This window comes from Ailuropoda melanoleuca, chromosome 5, assembly GCF_002007445.2.
Source record: "Ailuropoda melanoleuca isolate Jingjing chromosome 5, ASM200744v2, whole genome shotgun sequence".
Taxonomy (NCBI): Eukaryota; Metazoa; Chordata; class Mammalia; order Carnivora; family Ursidae; genus Ailuropoda; species Ailuropoda melanoleuca.
Window position 1 is genome coordinate 43,261,459 of NC_048222.1, and position 19,056 is coordinate 43,280,514.

General features: G+C 46.2%; 1 protein-coding gene across 13 annotated transcripts in view; it reads left to right on the top strand.

The window, feature by feature from the left end:
* CSNK1G1 (casein kinase 1 gamma 1) overlaps positions 1 to 17,168 on the top strand; it is a 161,148-nt gene extending 143,980 nt beyond the window's left edge. For 8 of the 13 annotated variants that reach the window (XM_034660839.1, XM_034660837.1, XM_034660838.1 and 5 more), the window contains 2 exons: positions 3,525 to 3,631; positions 10,887 to 17,168. In XM_034660839.1, coding sequence (XP_034516730.1) covers positions 3,525 to 3,631; positions 10,887 to 10,941 — 162 coding nt within the window. In that variant the 3' untranslated portion in view covers positions 10,942 to 17,168. Of the gene's footprint in view, positions 1 to 2,697; positions 3,497 to 3,524; positions 3,632 to 10,886 lie in introns of those variants that run through there. The other 5 variants (XR_004625575.1, XR_004625576.1, XR_004625577.1 and 2 more) reach the window with 5 other exon arrangements.
* Positions 17,169 to 19,056: the final 1,888 nt, after the last annotated feature.

Genomic DNA, 19,056 nt, shown 5'->3' on the forward strand with positions numbered 1-19,056 from the left:
GAGGAATGTCGGATTAATTCTAGTAGTGATTAAAACAAAATAACTTTCAGCATTCCAGGCACACAAATAAGCTTATTTTTTAATGAAATTATGCTGAAAATTCAGTAGAAAGGTATAAAAATGATAATGCTTTAAATACAAATAATTCATTACATTCGCAAGGGTGTTTTGGGGGGGGTTTTGTGTGGGGGGGATTTTTTTGTTTTTTTTTTACAATTTTCCACAACATCTATGTATTTAACTGCCATAGTATTTATGCAGTAGATAGGACCCAGGCTGTTGGCCTGGTCTTACAGAATTAGAAACCAGGGCTCACAGAAGAAGTTGATGTGGAGAGAAGCCTGGAGTCCGGCTCTCTGGTCACCTACAGGAGCGTTTATCCTACTGTGCGTCTAGGCAGCAGTCCAGTGGATTGATCACGCTCCAGCCTCCAAAGTGGTTGCTCAAAAGACCTAGATTAGTAGGATATTTTACGTATAGGTAGGTTAAAAGTTAGACACCTGGTGATTACATTCCCATTTGTGCCTGATTCATTTGAGACCAGGTACTCATTGACATGGACAGGATGTCCAGTCTGTAAAATGGAGATAGCCTCTTCTTTATGGGCCAATTGGCAATTCGTAGCAAAGAGAAATTAGAGAGCCGACGACATGCGAAACACTGTGGATAGGCGCCATGACCCAAAGTCATCAAGTAGTTGGCAGTGGTGATGCTTGCTGACTCCCGCTTTGTTTGTACCAGTAGAGGTCAAGACATTTTCTTTAACACTTGTCCAGCTCCTGAATTGTTCATTAAGAAACTTAAAGTGATTTCTTCTCTGGCCCTTGTGCTGATAGAATGAATTCACCAGCATGATCGCCAGTGTGCAGCCAGAATGTGCCCCAGGAAATAAATGTGGGCTGAGGAGGTTAACAGCAGCAGTAGCGTGAGGAGCTGTGCCCCTCTAATCTGTAAACCTTCACTCGTCAATTTTGTTTTTGCTGTTTATTGCCCTAACTTCTTATTTTGAAATTTTCAAATTTATGAAAAAGTTAGTTGTGGTGGTGGTGGTGATGGTGAAATGAACCTGTGTGTATCCTTAACGTAGATGAATGATTATTAAGATTTTGCCACGTCTTTCATTCTGTGGCGGTGGTGTGGGAGGCGAGGGGAGAGTGTGTGCTAAAGTATTTGAAAGTAAATTGTAAACATCATTGCATTTTATCTCACCATACTTTAGTTGACGTCTAAGAACAAAGAAATTCTGCATGTAATCAATACCATTGTCATATCTAAGAAATTTAATAATAATTCCATAATGTCTAATCTACAGTCCTTATCACATTTCCAGTTGGCCCCCAGATTAATTCTATAGGGTCCAGGACCTAATTGAGGTTTGCATTTGCATTTAGTTCTTATGCCTCTTTAGTCTCTTTCTTTCTTTCTTTTTTTTTTTTTTTTAAGATTTTATTTATTTATTTTGACAGAGAGACAGCCAGTGAGAGAGGGAACACAGGCAGGGGGAGTGGGAGAGCAAGAAGCAGGCTCCCAGCGGAGGAGCCTGACATGGGGCTCGGTCCCAGGACTCTGGGATCACCCCCTGAGCCGAAGGCAGATGCTTAACGACTGAGCCACCCAGGCGCCCCCCCCCCTTAGTCTCTTTCAATCTCTTAGTCGTTTAATCTCTTTCAGCCTGTAACACTCACCCTTGTGTTAAAAGGGGAAAAAAAAAGTTTTTCGGAGAAGTCTTTTTTGAAGAGGCCGGGCTTGCTGTCCTATAGAAAGTCCCCCATTTTGGGTTTGTCTGGGTTTTTTGTTGTTGTTGTTTTGTTTTTTCCATCATACTTAGATTCAGGTAAAACTTTTTTTTTTTTGGCAAGAATATTACATAATGTTATATAATATTTATTATGTCAGGAGATAAATAAGGATGAGTGGTTCCATTAATGAAAGGTGCTAAATTTGATCACTCGCAGATCCCTTGGGTAAGTCCACATTTAATGTTGTAGGTGTCTTTGACTAACCATACAGTATTGTTTCCATTTTTTTTAAGCGTGTATTATCAATAAGAACAATAAATATTTCTGGTTTAGAAATAATGGCAAGTAGAGACTGCTACTAAGTGGTGTTTACCTAGTGAGCCCTTAATTCTTTGAATAATACCCCAAAGAGCCCTTGCTCTTAACATTGCCTCCTGCCCACCTTTTTATGACTATGCTTGACATTTTTTCAAATAAGCTGCTGGTGAGGACCTAGAGGGAGATAAGAATAAACATTTATGGAGGGAGAATAACAGTAGTGGGAACAGTTACTGAGCCATTACAGTTTACCATGGCACTGGGCTAAACACTTTGTGTGGCTTGGCCGCACGGTAACCCTATTAGGTAAGCAGCATTGCTTCCCCGTTTTACTTAGGAAGCTCAGGCATAGAAAGATTGAGGATCTTGCCCAAGGACCCACAGCAAGTAAGTGGTGGAGCGAGGGTTCAAACCCAGGGCTGACTAACCCTGGAGCCCATATCTTAGTTACTGTGTGTGCTCTGCTCCCATGTTGTGTGCCAGGTATCGTACCAGATACCACCTCGTACATCTGCTTGTGTAATTCTCACATCACCCATCACCCTGTAAGAAACCGTCTCGAATAGATGAAGTTACTTACCCAAGGGCATATGATAGCTGAACCATTTATCCTATTTTGTGGTTCTCTCCCATGTTTCAGCCAAGGTCTTTAACAGCAGAGTGGTTTGTCCAGCGGGGTCCCTTTTCCCACTTCCCAGCACCCACATAAGCAGCAGTCATGTGCTGGAAATGAAACCAGGTGACAGAAGCAGCTGCACAAGCAAGAGAAGCCTGATCGGGTCCACATTAACCAGATGACAGGAGTGAGAGCCTTCAGTTACAATTCGGGGACCATCAGTGAGAAATGGGATGACAGTGAACCTGAAATAAAGGTTGTTGAAATAAGACTGGTCTTCCAAGGGAAAGCGCTTCCTTACCGTCTGCCCTCTCACCAGAGAGGGTGCGGCAGTCTTGTGTTTGAGTAACTTCAAACCAACGGTCAAAGCCGTGAAGAAATTTCTGAAGGAAAGTGTGATTGCTTATAGTTTCTGATGCCCACTATTGATTTCCCTTTTAGAATTTTTTGTCAACACCATCACTGGGTCTATTTATAATTCTAGCATAAGAAACTGAGAGAAAGAATTAAAGAGAATAACGTGACCTCTTTCACAGGCTTTTTGTGAAGATTAAATTTACACACACGTGCACACACAGTGTAGCAGAGTGCGGACACAGAGTAGCATTCAGTATGGAAGTTATTACTATTATATGATTACATCATTGCATTTTGTGTTCTCACATGATATGGTCCTGGGAACCTTACCTAAATGAGGACATCTGGCCCCTCAGCTCAGGAAGATAAGCATTCCAGACACTGCCTGGTTAGTACCTAAGTTAGAGACTAGATATCCCCTAGGGACCCTCTCTGGTGCTGGCAGGAGGTTCCTATGGCCATGGTGTCTGTCACACTCTGTCTTTCTGTTTCAGGTGGTTAGCTCAACCAATGGAGAGCTGAATGTCGATGACCCCACGGGAGCCCACTCCAATGCACCAATCACAGCTCACGCCGAGGTGGAGGTAGTCGAGGAAGCTAAGTACGTTCATCTTTCAAGGGGGCTCTTGAGTCCTGGCTTGAAAAATCTTCTCTGTCTTTTCCTTTCTATGTGCTGCTCATCTCAGACTGGATTTCTCATGCTTGTGTCCTCAGCTTTCTTCCTTTGACCATTTTAGTTTTTGCATGGTACCTTAAAGCTGCTTCTGCCCTTCTTTAGCTGTGATTCCTGGGAAGACCATCACATTTCTCTAGTCCACATGGGGCAAAAGACCTAGTGAACTGAAAGAATCATGGTATAAGAGCTAAAACAGATAGTAGTCCTGAGCCTGTTGGGTCCCGGGAGCTTCTTGCTTCCTGTGGGATACAGAGAAAAATCCGCTTATCTTAAATCGCGGGCCATACTGAAAAGCATTTGATTTCTGGTTCTTGGCTAAGAACTCTGCATGTATCGTCCTGGAGCAAGGGTTTTAGGGCCATTGTGTCTCACTTAAATGATTCTAGAATCAGAGAGAGTCCAATAAGTCAGGGAAGCTAGTTTCTACACCTGTGAGTAAAAGAATCTTGGGGGGAGAGGAAATCACACTACTAGGGAGGGGTGAGTCCACTCCCTTTTCTGCTTCTCTTGCCTGTGAATGTGTTACCCTACCCATACCACCGGCCCCTTGGTGCTCTCTGCATGGCGTGTGGTTAAACTCTGAGCATATGGGGTAGGAGGGGGAGTAACTGCCAGTTCTGCTGCAAAAGCAGCATTTCTATCACTTCTTTCCCTTTTTGCCCCATCCCAAATTCCAATCCAGACTTAAACTCCAAGAAGACATGAGGTAGGGAGAGAGAAGTCCTTTACAAATTTGTAACTGCCGCCGAGCCTGATATGGTTGACCTTCCTTATAAACTCTTTGAGAACATTCAGGCCATCCTAGTGTCTTGTTCTCAGAAGCATACAACATCCAAATAGTGATACCGGGTCCCAGATGCTCTCTTGAGCCCCCAGATGGCCTCAATACCCGCCAGAACGTGCTTACACCTCTGGGTGTCAGGTGGTGGGAGGCCAGTCAAGACCTGCAGTCTTTCTTCCAGCTACACTTTGCGTGCTTGTCCCCTGCCCACTCCTCTGCTCTCCTGACCACCTGTATAATGAGCTCACTTTGCTTCCAAGGGGTCCTTTCCTTGGAAAGCCAGGATTTGGGGATTTCTACCCAGTAGATAAAAAGCAGCTCAAGGATGACTTGGACTCTGTCTTGTCAAGACCTTGCTGACTGTAGGCAGCTTCAGATGCTCCTCTCCTGGTTTCTGTAAGGTGCTGGTAGGTAAGGAAGGCAGGGGAGTTTTTAATGCAGGGAAGAGACCATTTTTAGTAAGGAGACATGCTCTGTATTCTCAGAGACTTTGGAGATTTTAATGGTACTCATAGTTTTTCAGCTTCCATGACAAAACTTCATTCTCCCAAACAAACAGTATGGGTTCTCGACCTTGGCCACACTTTGGAATCACCTGGGGTATGTTAGAAAATGCATATGTCTGAATCCTGGCCCCAGAGGTTCTGATTTTATCGGGGATTATGGCCTGAGCATCAGGAAATTTTAAAGTTTGGTTGATTCTGTGTGGCCAAGGATGGGAATCACGGCACCAAGCATATTCTGATTGAAACACTGGGCTTGAGAGATGGCTATTACCCATTCCCACCCCACCTCACTCCCAGTTCATGTTGTGGCTATTACTTGGAAGGCTAGGCCTTTAGTTCTGGATTTAATAGTGTATTTTGACTACCGAGATTGAATGGGCTTTCATCTTACAGTATGTCCTATACAGGTTTATTTTTTGAACCCATTCCCTCACTTCGTTTTGGTAAATGTGTACACTGATTGTGTATGTGAGTGTGGTATTTGTGTCCTGTGTGTAAAATAAGGGGCTGTTCACACAAAGAGATTGCAACGTGGTGAATTCTGTGCTGGTAGAATCTAAACTCTAGGATGTGAAAAGGACCTCTTTGCCTCTGTGCCTCTTTGCCGCTGGTCCCAGGTTTGGGCCTTCTGATGTGTGTGGAGACCAGAGGGGAGCAGTTGTGTTTGACCAAATGTCATCCAAAAGCTCAAAGCCTAGGGCATTTTGTGTGCTGATTCCCCTCGTGATTTCTTGAGCTACCAATCCATCTTGCCCAGGAACTCTCATCCCAGCCATGTGTATTTCTTCTTGGCCGTCTCTGTGTTTTGGAGGGAGGGAGGAGGTAGCCATGAATCCACCTGCTCAGTCATTTTCATGGGAAGAAGTCACAGCTAGAGAAGCACAAGATGTCCCAAACAACCCCTCATTGCACGCAGCTGTGATGCCATTTGTCCGTGCAGCCTGCTTGTGAGAAAAAGAGGGCTGTTGCCTATGTTAAGATTCAACCAGGGACTGGGGAGGTACATGAAACCTTCACTTCCAAGCTTTTGAGTTTGGGTTCCTCACCTACCTTGTTTTGTGTAAAGGAGGAGAGAGAGAACAGGGTCTTGGTTTTTGTTCTATATATGAAATGAACATCGAACTGCCCTTTTCTTCTGGCTGCAGGACACATGTCCTTGTTTAAATATGATTGGAAGGGTGGTGAGGCAAGGCAGCTTTTTGGTTGTTTTTTGTTATGGTAAAAATAGGAGTTTTTGGTTTTCCACCAACTTTAGCTTTAACTTAGCAAATGTGGATCTCATTTTTCCTGGGAATTAGCAAGAATGGGATGTAGGCCCTAGTTTGACTTTAGTCCGCAGCAGTGACCCTTCTTGCTCTGCGTCATCTCCTACTAAAATAAAGTGTTGGTGAAGCCTTCCCCCGCCCCCCCCCCCAGAGGAAGAGCTAACTGCCAGCTGCTTTGGTCAGGCGTGTCGGAATTATAGAAAGGCTAGGGACTTCTCTTCTCTCAGAATAGTTGGGAGGTCAGCTTAACATTGCACTGTAAGACTGTGTGTGGGAACCAAAATGGCTCATGTGGTGCTTGATCGAATTCTTATAGGCAGGATCGTTTCTTCTTTCTCCTGCTACCTTCCTGGAAATTGCCCAGGAAAACCCACTCTGGGGCTCCCACCAGCTCTTTCTGTTTTACCTTACCCCTCACCGAGATATCCAGCTCCCTCGTCGATGCTTCTGTCAGGCGCCTGCCCCCTCCACCTTCGCGTGGGGGCCCAGTGGCCTGGGCGCACTCAGCCTCCCTCGACAGAGGAAGAAACGAAACACAGACACATACTGCATGTTTGCATGGCGCACAGGGAGTCGCTTCCATCTCACCTCTGTGGACTAATATCTCTCTCTTTCTCTCTTCCTTTCTGTGTTTTTCTCTTTACACACTCTGTAGCTGCCTGAAAATGCTCAACCTGTGGTGAGTCCCTCTCTCCAGTCCACATGCTAGGGGAGCGGACCAGACTAGGCTGGGATTGGCAAAGCCAAACAAAATGCCTTAGGAACACTGAGTGGCTTCCCTACGCCGCCTTGTGCCATAACCACCCAGACTGGGGAACTAGATCCACAAGGTGGGGATGGGGCAGGCCTACACCCAGGAATTAATCTGTTCCTTCTTTCCTTTCAAACCCATCTCATCGCTGTCTCCTCCTGTCAAAACAATATCCTACAGTATCCAAACTTCCTTTCTATTTTTAGCTGAGTGAATTGTCTGCCAAATTGATAGACCAGAGAATATCAGGCAGAGAGGGACAGGAGCAGGAGGACAAGGTTACTATATCAGTTGTTTAGATTATCCTTCACAAAACCAAGGGCAGTTGTTGCCAGATAATCTCACATTCTGTGGCTCGGTCTCTCACCTGGAAATTGGCTGCTTTGGAAAAAATCCATGACTTTTCTTTTTGATTCAGCTGGTTCTTTCATCTGTAGAATGAGTCTGTCAAAAAAAGCTCCTTCATGGGGGGAGAAATGGACATTTTGTTGTTGTTGTTTTGGGTTTTTTTGTTTTTCGTTTATTGTCTTTTTTTTTTTTTTTCCCTGTCAGAGTACATTCAGTGGGCCAAGGGCTGACTCAGCTAATGAGATATTGGAGATATTGGCTTTCCACTCCTGGAAAGGTTCCCTGAATGCGTTCTTAGGAATAATAGGAGCTATGTGGAAGGGGAAGCCCTAAAGAATCCACGTTCAGTGAGGCACATTCTTGCTATAAGAAAGAGCCCCCTTGCCAGCTTTCTAATTAGGCGCTGCCTGTGACCTTCCAGGTGCTGCTGGGCTACTTGGTCTGTCGCAGTCTGGGATGGGAACGCCCCCACGTCGTCTGCGTGCATGGGGTCATGTTCTACAGGGCGGTAGCAGCCTGCTGGACTCTAGGATCACCTTGTTTCTATTTGTCTTCAGGGACCATGCTGGGCACCAGTTTCTGAACCCCAGCAGTCTAAGCCAAGTTGCTTACAGGGTTTCCCCAGGGACAGGGATATGTGGAAGATAACAATTGGGTTTTATGGAAACAGAATTTGTAGTCTATGGTACTGAGGAGTACATTTGGCCTGTTTATCTAGCAAACATGTCTGTGTAAATCTGACATTGTCATAGTCTATTTTTTCCTGTGAGATGTCAGTCGCATTATCCTGACTGCAGAAACAGGGCCTCCCATGTACTCATCCAACTCTGCTTGGAACTCTTGGGGGTTCCCCAAGAATTTAGGTGCCATCTGGCTGTTCTAGAGATAAGACATATATACTGGAAAGGACAAGTAGTTCTCCAGGACACTTTTTATTATCCCCCAAGAGGTCACTATGGACAGGAATAGCCAAGAAAGATTCCACGGATACGGTGGGGCTTGAGCCTGGTATGAGAGCAAGGGAAGAATGTAAAAGTACACTCAGGAGAGAAGCCTGGCAAAGGGATAGCAGAAGGGGAGAGGGCCAGGACGTAGCAAGAGAGCAGTGTGGGCAAGGTGATGGCTCACAGGTCTGGGGGAATAGCACGTGGTGGCTTGTGAGTAGGGAGACTAGATTGATTCTGACTCCAACATCCAATCAAAGAATCGACTGGAAGAAAACCTACGACACAAGAAGGGCTCATCACTCACCATCCTTCTCTTCGGAGAGTAAGACATCTGTATGGAGTTAGTCATTGGGCGTGATCTGGGGTCTGACGCAGTTTAATAGGCCCTGTTGCAGGTAGTCACCACAGAAGCTAGAGGATGGAAGAGCACATGGTGGGGCCTGTTTCCTCATGGCTAGAATTATGAAAAGCTTCTGCTACTGCTGAAGTGTTAACTACAGTAACTAGCAAAAATTGACCCAGGCCTCAAAACCACACCTTACATTCCCCTCCAGTCAGGTAAATTCAGCATGACACCTCAGGTTATGATGTGCTTGTAAGCAGACGTTACTTCTTCGGACTTGCCTTGAAGGAGGTAAAATGAAATAGTAGAATTTGAAATAGACCAAAGTAGTATTTCAGACTTCATTGTGATTGCTCTTATTAAAAGCACAAGATCCCCATTTTAGCACCCTCCCAAAAATAAGAAGAAGAAATAGAAATTGACTTAAATGTTAGTGATGTCTCTGAAAATCATGGCTAACAGGGAACAGGTAACTCTGTTGAAGTACTGGTGCTCCCATGAGATTTAATTTGCCTTGTTTAATATTAATTACAGGACTTTCAACTTGGAAATGTCCATTTTCTAAAGCATATATAATAGAAAAAGACCGTTTTTTTCTTGAAGCCTTCTCCAAGGAGAAGACAGTCTTAAACAAAAGCATTGGCCATTTTTATTTAAAAGAATTTATTCAGTCTCCAAATACACATGCCACTTTGTTCAGCGATGATATTCACACCATTAATAGTATTTCATGGGACACCTGGCTGGCTCAGTCAGAAGAGAATGTGGTTCTTGATCTTGGGGTCATGAGTTTGAGCCCCATGTTGGGGTAGAGATTACGGAAATAAACTTAAAAAAATAGTATTTCACAAATGTCAATGATAGCCTCAGAAAATCTCTTTTAAGACCCCCTTAAGAAGATCCTGTTTCCAAAGTTTTCATGCAAAATTTTCATGTTTGATTCACCCAGATATGGTTAAAGGTTATCATTACCTGTATAAATATCTGTTTCTGCATTCTAAGAGACCTCCAAATTTTTAATAACCTGTCCATTGGGTGTCAAAATACCAAGGGGTCAGACTGAAAAAGGAGAGAATCTTAGCTACAGTGGAGAATTTTGGGGCGTGGGAAGTAAGCAACAGTTCTTTATTTTCATATGAATGGCCCTGGCATTAAAGCCAGAGGGATTTAAGCAAGAGAACCAGAGAGAGTTTTCTTCAAAAGACTTTCCTTTCAAGGATCAAGTTTGCAGCTTGACTCCCCTCCACCATCTGGCATCTTTGACTCATCCACACCTTCTGGCTCTCACATCCTCATTTCCCACGTGTCAGCTTCCTGGGAAGGACATTTCTCTTGCACCAGTCATGCCACCGCCCTCATCACCCCCTTCTGGACTTAGTCACTGCCTCAGCGAGAGCTGCTCCCCATTCCAGAGACAGGAGTTAAGGAGGGGATGATCGGGCTCAGGGCTGTGCTGGAGCTGTGGCTGTTGCCCAGGGTGGGTGGTGGGTGAGGGGAGCAGGCCCCGACCAGCCTACACAAGGGCCAGTCCTCTAACCCTGTCTGGCACAGCAGCAGTCTCCGTAACTAAGTCGAGGATCCCCCTGCGACCCGAGAGCGGGCTGTGCTGATTTCAGTCGGGATCTGGGCTCACAGTTCTTACAAGATTCGGGGCTCCTTCTGCCTGCTCGGGGTAGCTGGGTAGGGGTGGGAATGGCGAAACGGGATGGAGAGAATCCTTAATCCTTCAGAGGCAGCATCACGAGCTCCTGCTAGAGTTCCAGGCATATTTTGTGGGGGATTTTTTCGCCTCTGTTTAGCTCTATACCCGCTGGCTGCTGAAGCCGCATTAAATCATGCTGCTCTCTGTCTCAAGGGGCAGACAATGCAGGCTAGTCTAGGCAGCCCTGAGGACCCCCAGCCTGGGTTCTAGATAAAGATGAGCGCCGTGGGCTGCGTGGGAGACTAGGACACAAGCTTCTTCCTCCTCCTTCCAAAGATGCCTGTTCCGGCCCTACCTGGCCTGCAGCCTTTTGGTGATGAGGTTTGGTAGCTGAGGATTGAAATGAAGCAACTACTTCCTTTCCTGGCAGACACTGCTCACTGCTTCCAGGGTGTGCACCATAGATGGAGGGTGGCCCTGTGGGTGGGTGCTGGGGGAATATCCACCCCCCCCGCCCCCGCAGTAAGCAGAAGCAGGCAGAAGCCCAGGGAAGCTGCAGGCCTCCTGCACTGACTTCCAATGTTCCTTGTGCTCCAGGTGCTGCTGTTTCTTTAAGAGGAAAAGGAAGAAGACTGCCCAGCGCCACAAGTGACCAGTGCCTCCCAGGAGTCCTCAGGCCCTGGGGACTCTAACTCGATTGCACCTGCAGCTCCTGCCATTTTTCATTGGAAGGGACTCCTCTGTGGGGGAGGGTGAGATCCAGACCAAAAAGAAGAAAACCGATGCCCCCAGAAGGAGCCAGTGCGGGCAGCCAGGGCCCAGTGGGTCAGTGGCCACCCCCGCCTGCCTGAAGCTCTGAGCAGGTCCCAGAGCTGCTGCTCCTCTGCCTGCCCTTGGGGCTGCCTGGTTGACTCTCCTTCCTATTGTTTACAGTGAAGGTGTCATTCACAAAAACTCAAGGACTACTATTCTCTTCCCTCCCGGTAGTTTGCTCCTGGTTCTTGCCCCACCCTCAACCCTCTCCCGCAGAAAAGCTAGTGAGTTAAAGGCTTTGTCTGCGGAAGGAACTCCGGAGGGTGGGGTGTGGCCAAGAAGGCAGGGGGAAGATGGCAGGCCTGGGCGGGAGAAGAATCTTCTCCAACTACCAGGTGTGCCTGGCAGCATGGCTCCCTCCTGCTCTGTGCCTGTGCGGCCTCCATCCCCAGCCGGCCACGGGGTGCAGGCTCCCCACACCCTCCCTCCGCCCTGTGAAGTTACACTGTCGGACACAAGCTGTGAGAAATCTGCAGTCTACTGTCCCCGCGTGTTGGCATTCTTCGTTCTCTTGACAAGCGAACTCTGTTCTCCAGACGGTAATAGGACAATGCAAATTGTTCTGAGCAAAGGAAAAAAAACTGACTTTATTGCACTTTTAGTTTTTTGTTTGTTTGTTTTTTTAACAAAAAACATGGCAGATGCATATTGTGTCTGGTTATATCGGGAGTTTTACTTTTTTCTGTTTTGAGGGGGATGGGGCCAGCCAAGCCATTCAGAGAGAGCATGGGTCCAGAGGACATTCTCAGTGGAAAAAGTTGGGTCTACAGCACCCAGAAGAGAAGCCAAACTCTGTGTCATTCTGAGTAAACACTCAGGTTGGCAAGGAAACATACTTGAATTTTCATTCATCTTCTCAGCTGCCGAAGAATGTCCCTACCAGAGCCTCTTGACCTCATCAGCCTACAGTTTGGACAGCCTTGCTCTCCAGCACATGGGATGAGCCAGCCAAGCCAGACTGACCAGGAGAAGGAGATGCTTGACAAAAAAATTGGAAATAATCGGTTTCCTCCACTGCCAGGGACTTCCAGCTAGATAGCCATGTGACTTCCTTAGTGACTTGGGGGACAGAATTAGTGATGGAAGAGCCACCACCATATTGCCACCAGTGGACAAGAAGAGGAGGAAAGTGAGCCTGCCTTCCAACTGCCAGAAGAATCTCAGGATTTGGCATCATAGGGCCAGGAAATAAATCCGTGTGTACCGTCTGCCCCAGTAGCTGAGTGATAGCATTCGGGCTGGCCTACCTTACACAAACCAGGCACCTGCGGGTCTTCTCCCAGTAGGTCCACAGCAGCAGGCTCAGGACTGAGCACGTGGGGCTGTCGTGAACAGGAGGATAAGATTGGTTGGTGCTGGAAAATTCCAGGGGAAAGGATACTGAAATGAAAGGTCTGAAATTATCTTCTCAATTGGATATAGACTCCTTCCAAGTAAGATGGCCATGTATCGAGAGCATGTGTTCCCCAGTCCACTGTCTGCCCTCCCATGTGGGGTAGTCCCCTAACCTACGACCATGAAGGGTCTTGGTTCTTCGTTCACTGCTTGGACAGTCATTAATGTATGGAGTTAATCTTATTGTGCTCACGTTTCATGTGAGCTCAGTGGCTTATGCAAACAGTGACCTCGTTCCAAATGTGATAGAGGAGAAAGAATCACTTACGTCAGGGAACAAGGCCTTGTGTCCAGGAGTAGAGCTAACCACAGAGGACCCCTGGCCAGTGACTGAGTCTGGTAGTTTGGGGAACACAGAAATAATTTGCCTCTGGCTTGAGGTGGAGGGCCATCTTTTGGACTGGAGGATGTGGGGATACTTTCTGGTAGTTGTCATGTCCTGACAAGTCCCTCGATGTGTCTCACATGGAGCAGAAATAGCAGCTGTCGCACGGATCAGAGTTCCTGGGCTTCAGCTGTTCCACTGGGCCTTGGCTAGGAAGTATCACTTTCCTGGCTTCAGACCTGCTTAGCTCATGTAAAGATTGTAGTCTTTCATTTTAAAAGAAATCTTCCTGTATACAAAACAAGAGTGGCTGGGAGACACAGTGTCACATCCCTTTTCCACAAGGATTTTGAATATTGCTTCCTTGATATTACCTAGTGGTTAAGGCACCATCATGGAAACCTACTTCTCAATTGGCATTTGGGCAACTCAAACTTCCTGTATAGAAACTTTAACTTCCTTACCCCTTGTATAGAAAAAGCCTTGCCTCTCAAAGGAGGGCAAGGGGAAATGGTGACAAAGCCTCTAGCTTCCTGGCACTCCATACCCACTAAGTGCCTCCCCACCTCTGCTTCCACAAAAAAGCAAAGGCAGCAACCAGCTTGGATCAGGGCAGGCCCCCCTGCAGCTGGGTTTGTGACTTTTTTTTTGGTCTTAAATGTTTTTAAAGGCTAGCTCTTGAGGGGTTTAAACCTAAGCAGTTATGGGGGGTCCTGCCTAATGCACTGTTCTTTCTCTGCCCCCCCACAAATCTCTTACTAGGTATTTGATTTTCATAACAAAGGGTCATGGTGTTTCTTCCAAGGCCAGTAGCACTCCGAGGTGGTCCCAGACCCCTGAGAGATTCTGTTGCGATCTTCCTGAAAATTATAAAGTAAATAAAAAGAGTACCTAAGGAAGAATTTGGCCATCAGCACATCCCCACCAGCACATCAGGGCTCCCTCCTCACCCCGCTTGCTCTGGCTGCTTAGCCCTGGGCCTCAGCCAGGCCCCTGAGGCTGGGCACGCCCTCCAGCCACCAGCTACCCCAGTCCACTCACTGCAGTTTCTTGAGCTTTCTCCATTTCACAACGTGGTGCCTAGGGATCTTTTTCTTTGAGATTGATGCAATTGCTCCTGAGTTAGTAAGTACTAACAGCATCTGTTCATTAAAAAGCCCTTAATATATGCCACTGGGAGTTCTCCGAGCCCTGCAGCCCCTCTGGCATTGCGGACTGAGCAGAGTGAGGCAGGCAGGCCAGGGATCCACGGAGGCGTGAACAGTCCTTCTCTTACGACCAGAGGAGCTGCGTCTGCGCGGTCAGGCGTTGTGAGGGTTGGTCGCTTGCTGCCCACACCCTGCCGCTGCCCAGGGCGCTCGCTCTGGACTCCTTTGCAGGGGCGGGCAGTGTGCCAGCAGCCACTGTGCTCTCGTGACCGCCTCCGTGAACGTTCTGCTGCATTGGGTCTGTCTAGGAGGAAACGGTCTGAGAAGGTACGGGTCAAGCGACTAGGCTGACCTCCAGTCAGAGCTCCATTTCACTCTGGAACGCAGGGGCGACAGGAGACGGCAGGGTCCTGGGGTTTTCAGTAGTGGTGTTGATTTGCCGGTTTATGTCCATGAACTCCGGGTACAAAGAAACAGCCCCTGCCCTTAGCCAGAAGAGGGCCCATCGCCTCTGTATCCCAACGTAGTTCACTGGAAGTGTACGCTCATAGCGCATACCCAGTGCTGATTCTTAGTGTGAGTAGCCATCTTTAATGTCAGAAATACACAGTGATGGTAGTGTATGTCGGAGTGGTTACTAAAGATCATAACCTTAACTTTTTTGTATGCGAAAGATAGCATTTATTCCCCCGCTCAGTGAGCAAGCATGGCCTGCGCTTCTCAAAAACAAGGACTGCCATGGCAGCCCGGAAAGCATCTCAAAGGAACTTACTCTTTGGATGCATCTCTCCCGATTCCACATGCCTCCTGTGTGTCCCAGTCACCTCTTCCATTTTCGTAATTAAACCAGTTTTCCATCCCCCATGAGTTGCCCTGACGATGTCGTCTCCAGTGTCAGCCACATTAGGGCTGGAGTCCCTCGGATTGGGAGCTTGCCGTGCCATCTGGCCAACACTGCCTTTGCCAGTCCACTGCCACCATCCCCGCCATTGCCCCAAGGTGGGCAGATGAATTCCAGCAACCCTTAGGGAGCCAGTGTAACGAGGCACCCCATCTGGATTGGCCATATGAGCAACAGGCACTCATCTCTGGGGTTCTCGCTTCTGCTGACTCCAGGCCTCCGGGAAAGCCCTGTCTAGAGATTGATGGCCAGTGACTCCCAGCCTTCCCTACGATGGGTTGGCAGGAATCAAGAAGGAGATTCTACGGTTTTGTTGTCTTGTTTGGGGGGGCGGGGAGGGGGGATAGCTTTGTTTCTGAGTAAGAAAAAGAGGAAACCACGGCCCTTGTGAGGGTTTGCAGAGTTTTGAGCAGTTTTTAGCCACAAATAAGGAATCTTGGAAGTCTTCGATCAGTTAAACAGTCTTAAAAATATGTTTCTCATAACTCCTTTTGCAGGTGACTGCAAAAGAATAGGTTTCTCCATTGTATTCAAAATAGTAAGTAGGTTCCCTGGATATAGACAGTAGTAGTTGACAGATTTCCTCAAAAAGCAACCAGGAAGTCCACTCCAGTGTTTGTAGATCAGCTTACAAAGGAAAAAGTGAACGTGTACTCCATATATTTTTAGTTTCATTACCAAACTTGATGTTATAAAGAAACCTCAGTTCAGTGGACAGAATTTCTTTTGTTACTTTCCTCCTCTTTCTCCTCATATTCAATCATATTTCCAGTGCCATCACCACCTTCAAAGTCTCAGAGCAGAGGGTTATCCGTGGTAATAAGTGGGCGTGCCGTGCACTCCTCCCAGTAACACACACAAGAGGACAGCTGTCCTGACTGCCTCTTCCTGCAAACCCCCTCTTTCAGGGCAGGTGAGACACTTTCAGTGTTCCTCTTCATGAGCTCCAGACCAAATCCCAGGCCAGCCCTTGCACCAAAAGCTTTTTTTAGAGGCTTGTCAATCTGTTAGGAATGTCTCAGGAGAGATGAGCCATTTCTTTTGGGGGGAAATACATTTACAGATGGGTGTGTGTGATTGCACTTGTATGCTTCTGTGTGTGTGTGTGTGTGTGTGCACGCGTTCTCATCTGTGCATTTCACTTCCATAAAGACTCAGCCCAGGCTGCTGGGACCACATGTTACCGAATATTCTCAGAAGTAAGCAAGTAACAAGTGAGCTTCTCAAATTAGTGTCACAGCAAGCTGGCTCTGGGAATGAGCCCCATTTATTGAGCGGAAGAGTAAACATAAAAGATAAGAGATGAAACCAAAAATATAACCCCCCCCCGATGGAAAGTAATGTTGATTCATCAATTCCCATTGGATATATTACATGCTCTAATTTATTATATTATTATTTTGTCTGTTTCTTTAATCTTTGCCCATTGTACTTTTAAAAAGATGTTGGGATGTTGATTGCAATTTTTTTAAAGACTAGATGATGTATAAATCAGCTGTGGAAATCAGTTTTAATTGCTGTGTGGTTGTGTCTGATTATTGTTAAATGCCTTTTTTTTTTCTTTTTGTTTTATTTTAGATATGTGATGTTTCATAAACCCTGGCACTGGTCGCAAAGCTCAGCTGTGAAAATGAAACTTGTAGTATTTTTAAACACGAATGTCAATTTCAAGTGTATTTGAATGGTTCCTCCAGGAGAGAGATTTGTGCACCATTAGGAGAAACTCCTCTGCAGAGGAAGTAGCCTTCTTTGGAAAAAAATGGAAAATGGGTCTTGATATGTTATCTCAGAGTAGCCCATTTCCTAGGGCACCATGGAAAACACAAATGTGATCTTTAAGTATACCTCTTCCCCAATTTGGGGAGGAAAGGACTCAGTTTGCACCCTTTTTGTATGTAAAATAAAATGTCTTACCTTTCTTGACTAATTTTCTTTGATTAGTTGGTTTGTCTGGTTTTAATTTCTCCTGGTTCATTTGTAACTAAGAATTAGGCTTGGATTAACTTTGATATGACTCAGGGCTCCAACGAATGAAAATAATGCCTGATATTTGGCATTCTTGCTTCATTCCTTTGGGTTGAACATTGCTCTCTCCTGTCAGTCACTTTCAATATTCCTGGCAGAACTTGGACATTCATGACTCACATACGGGTTCCTGTATCCCTGTAGTTCTTAGGTGGTAGAACGTCAGGAAGTTAAGACCTACTCTGTGGAACAGCTTTGGAATAGCTTTATAATTCTCCCCAAACGAACATCTGTACAGATAGAGAATAAAACTATGATGTGCGATTATAAAATCACGAGTGTATGTCTATATATCTATATATGTATATCTGTATCTCTCTCTATACACATAGCCACAAAACAACTGTCGGCATGATTAGCTGGTTCCACTTTTTTGTTACCACTCAATTACTACTTAATGATTTTTTTTCACTGGTAGGTAAGTAAACAGAAGGCATGTTTTAAGATCATCATGAGAGGAAAAACTTCACATTTAAGAACATTTTATCCATCAAGCTTTTTTCCTTTCTTTCAGAAGTGGTGGGGGAGGAACAGAGGAGGCTGCTATTATGCCGTTTTAGTATTAGCTTCTTGTATGGAGAAGGCTACTTTGAAAACATAGTTTGGTGAACATATTTCTTTTTTTTTAAAGATTTTATTTATTTATTCGACAGAGATAGAGACAGCCAGAGAGAGAGGGAACACAAGCAGGGGGAGTGGGAGAGGAAGAAGCAGGCTCATAGCGGAGGAGCCTGATGTGGGTCTCGATCCTGTTATCGCCGGGATCACACCCTGAGCCGAAGGCAGACGCTTAATCGCTGTGCCACCCAGGCTCCCCTGGTGAACATATTTCTTAATGGCTATGGACAGTGAGACCAGTCAATGGGGAAAGAGGCCTCACCAAAAAAGGGGGGGGTGGCTGGGGGATTGGAAGATCAACTTTGTCAGTGCAACAGTTTTACCTAGAACAACCTTTACCAGATTGAGGTGGTCTGGATTGAGGTGTGAGGATTAGAAACAGCAAATGTCATTTGTGTTTATCTGAGAGACCTGTGGAAGCTTTGCAGCCTGGCTGCATTGACAGGCAAGGACAAGTTAATGCCAGTGGCCATGCATAACCTCAAACTTAGGTCTGTACCTCATAACGAGACCAAATTGCAGAGATCAACTAATTGAAACAGAGCCATTCCTACCTCCAGTTTGGGCTGTGAAGACCACGAATTTCTATATTAATCTTTGAAAATTGGTTTTAAAGACATTTAATGTCATAGGTCTAAATTTTAGAAAGATGTGTGTAATTTTCATTTTTCTGGGTAAGACTCCCAGCAATGAAGTATGTATGTTGTAGACTGGAACAAGAAGTGTGAGAGCATCTGATGACTATCGCTGACCTTCCTGAAGGTTTCCAGAAAAGGCCGTTTCAGGTGTATATAATTTGCCACCTCAGTGTTAATATGATGCTATTGCAACCAATATTTGTTGAACACTTAGCACTGCAGCAGTGTTCGGGGAGATGTACACGAAGTAAGTGCAACTCATGCAACACCGTCATTGCTCACAAAAAAGTGGTTACTTGGCGGTGCCTGATTGGCTCAGTAGGTTGAGTGCCGGGACTCGATCTCAGCTCCGGCTTTGATCTGGTCGTCAGTCCCAGCCCGTATTGGGTTCTACGCTGGGTGTGGAGCTTACTTTAAAAATAGATAGATGATAAATAGTTGGGAAAAACAGGTAAAGAAAGGAAGTTAAGAACCAGAGTGTACAATAATAAAGTGTGCATTGACTCATACATACAGCAGTAAGCACAGTAAGACCAGAGAAAAACAGGTAGCTAAGTGACAGGGACTAAGTCAAAAAGGCAAGGTTTTGAAGCAAGTTTTGCAAGACAAGAAGGTGCAGTATAAGGTCATACTCTGGGTAAGCAGAACCATGCCCCGAGTTGTGGGAAGCCACTATACTTAAACCCAAGCTAGCGCAGAGTACCCTATGCACGGATTTCCCAACCTAAACCAACCCTCCAAGGGACTTTTCCCCCCCAAAGGCGGGCCTCGGGAGAGGCCGCTCTGCATGCTGGGGTTTGTAGTCTTCTCAGAGACCCAATCCGCGTGCTCTTCGGGGCGGTGCCGCCTCCCGTGATCCTTTTCCTGTTGGCGGGCGCTGGCGAGCTGGGGAGCCAATGAGGCC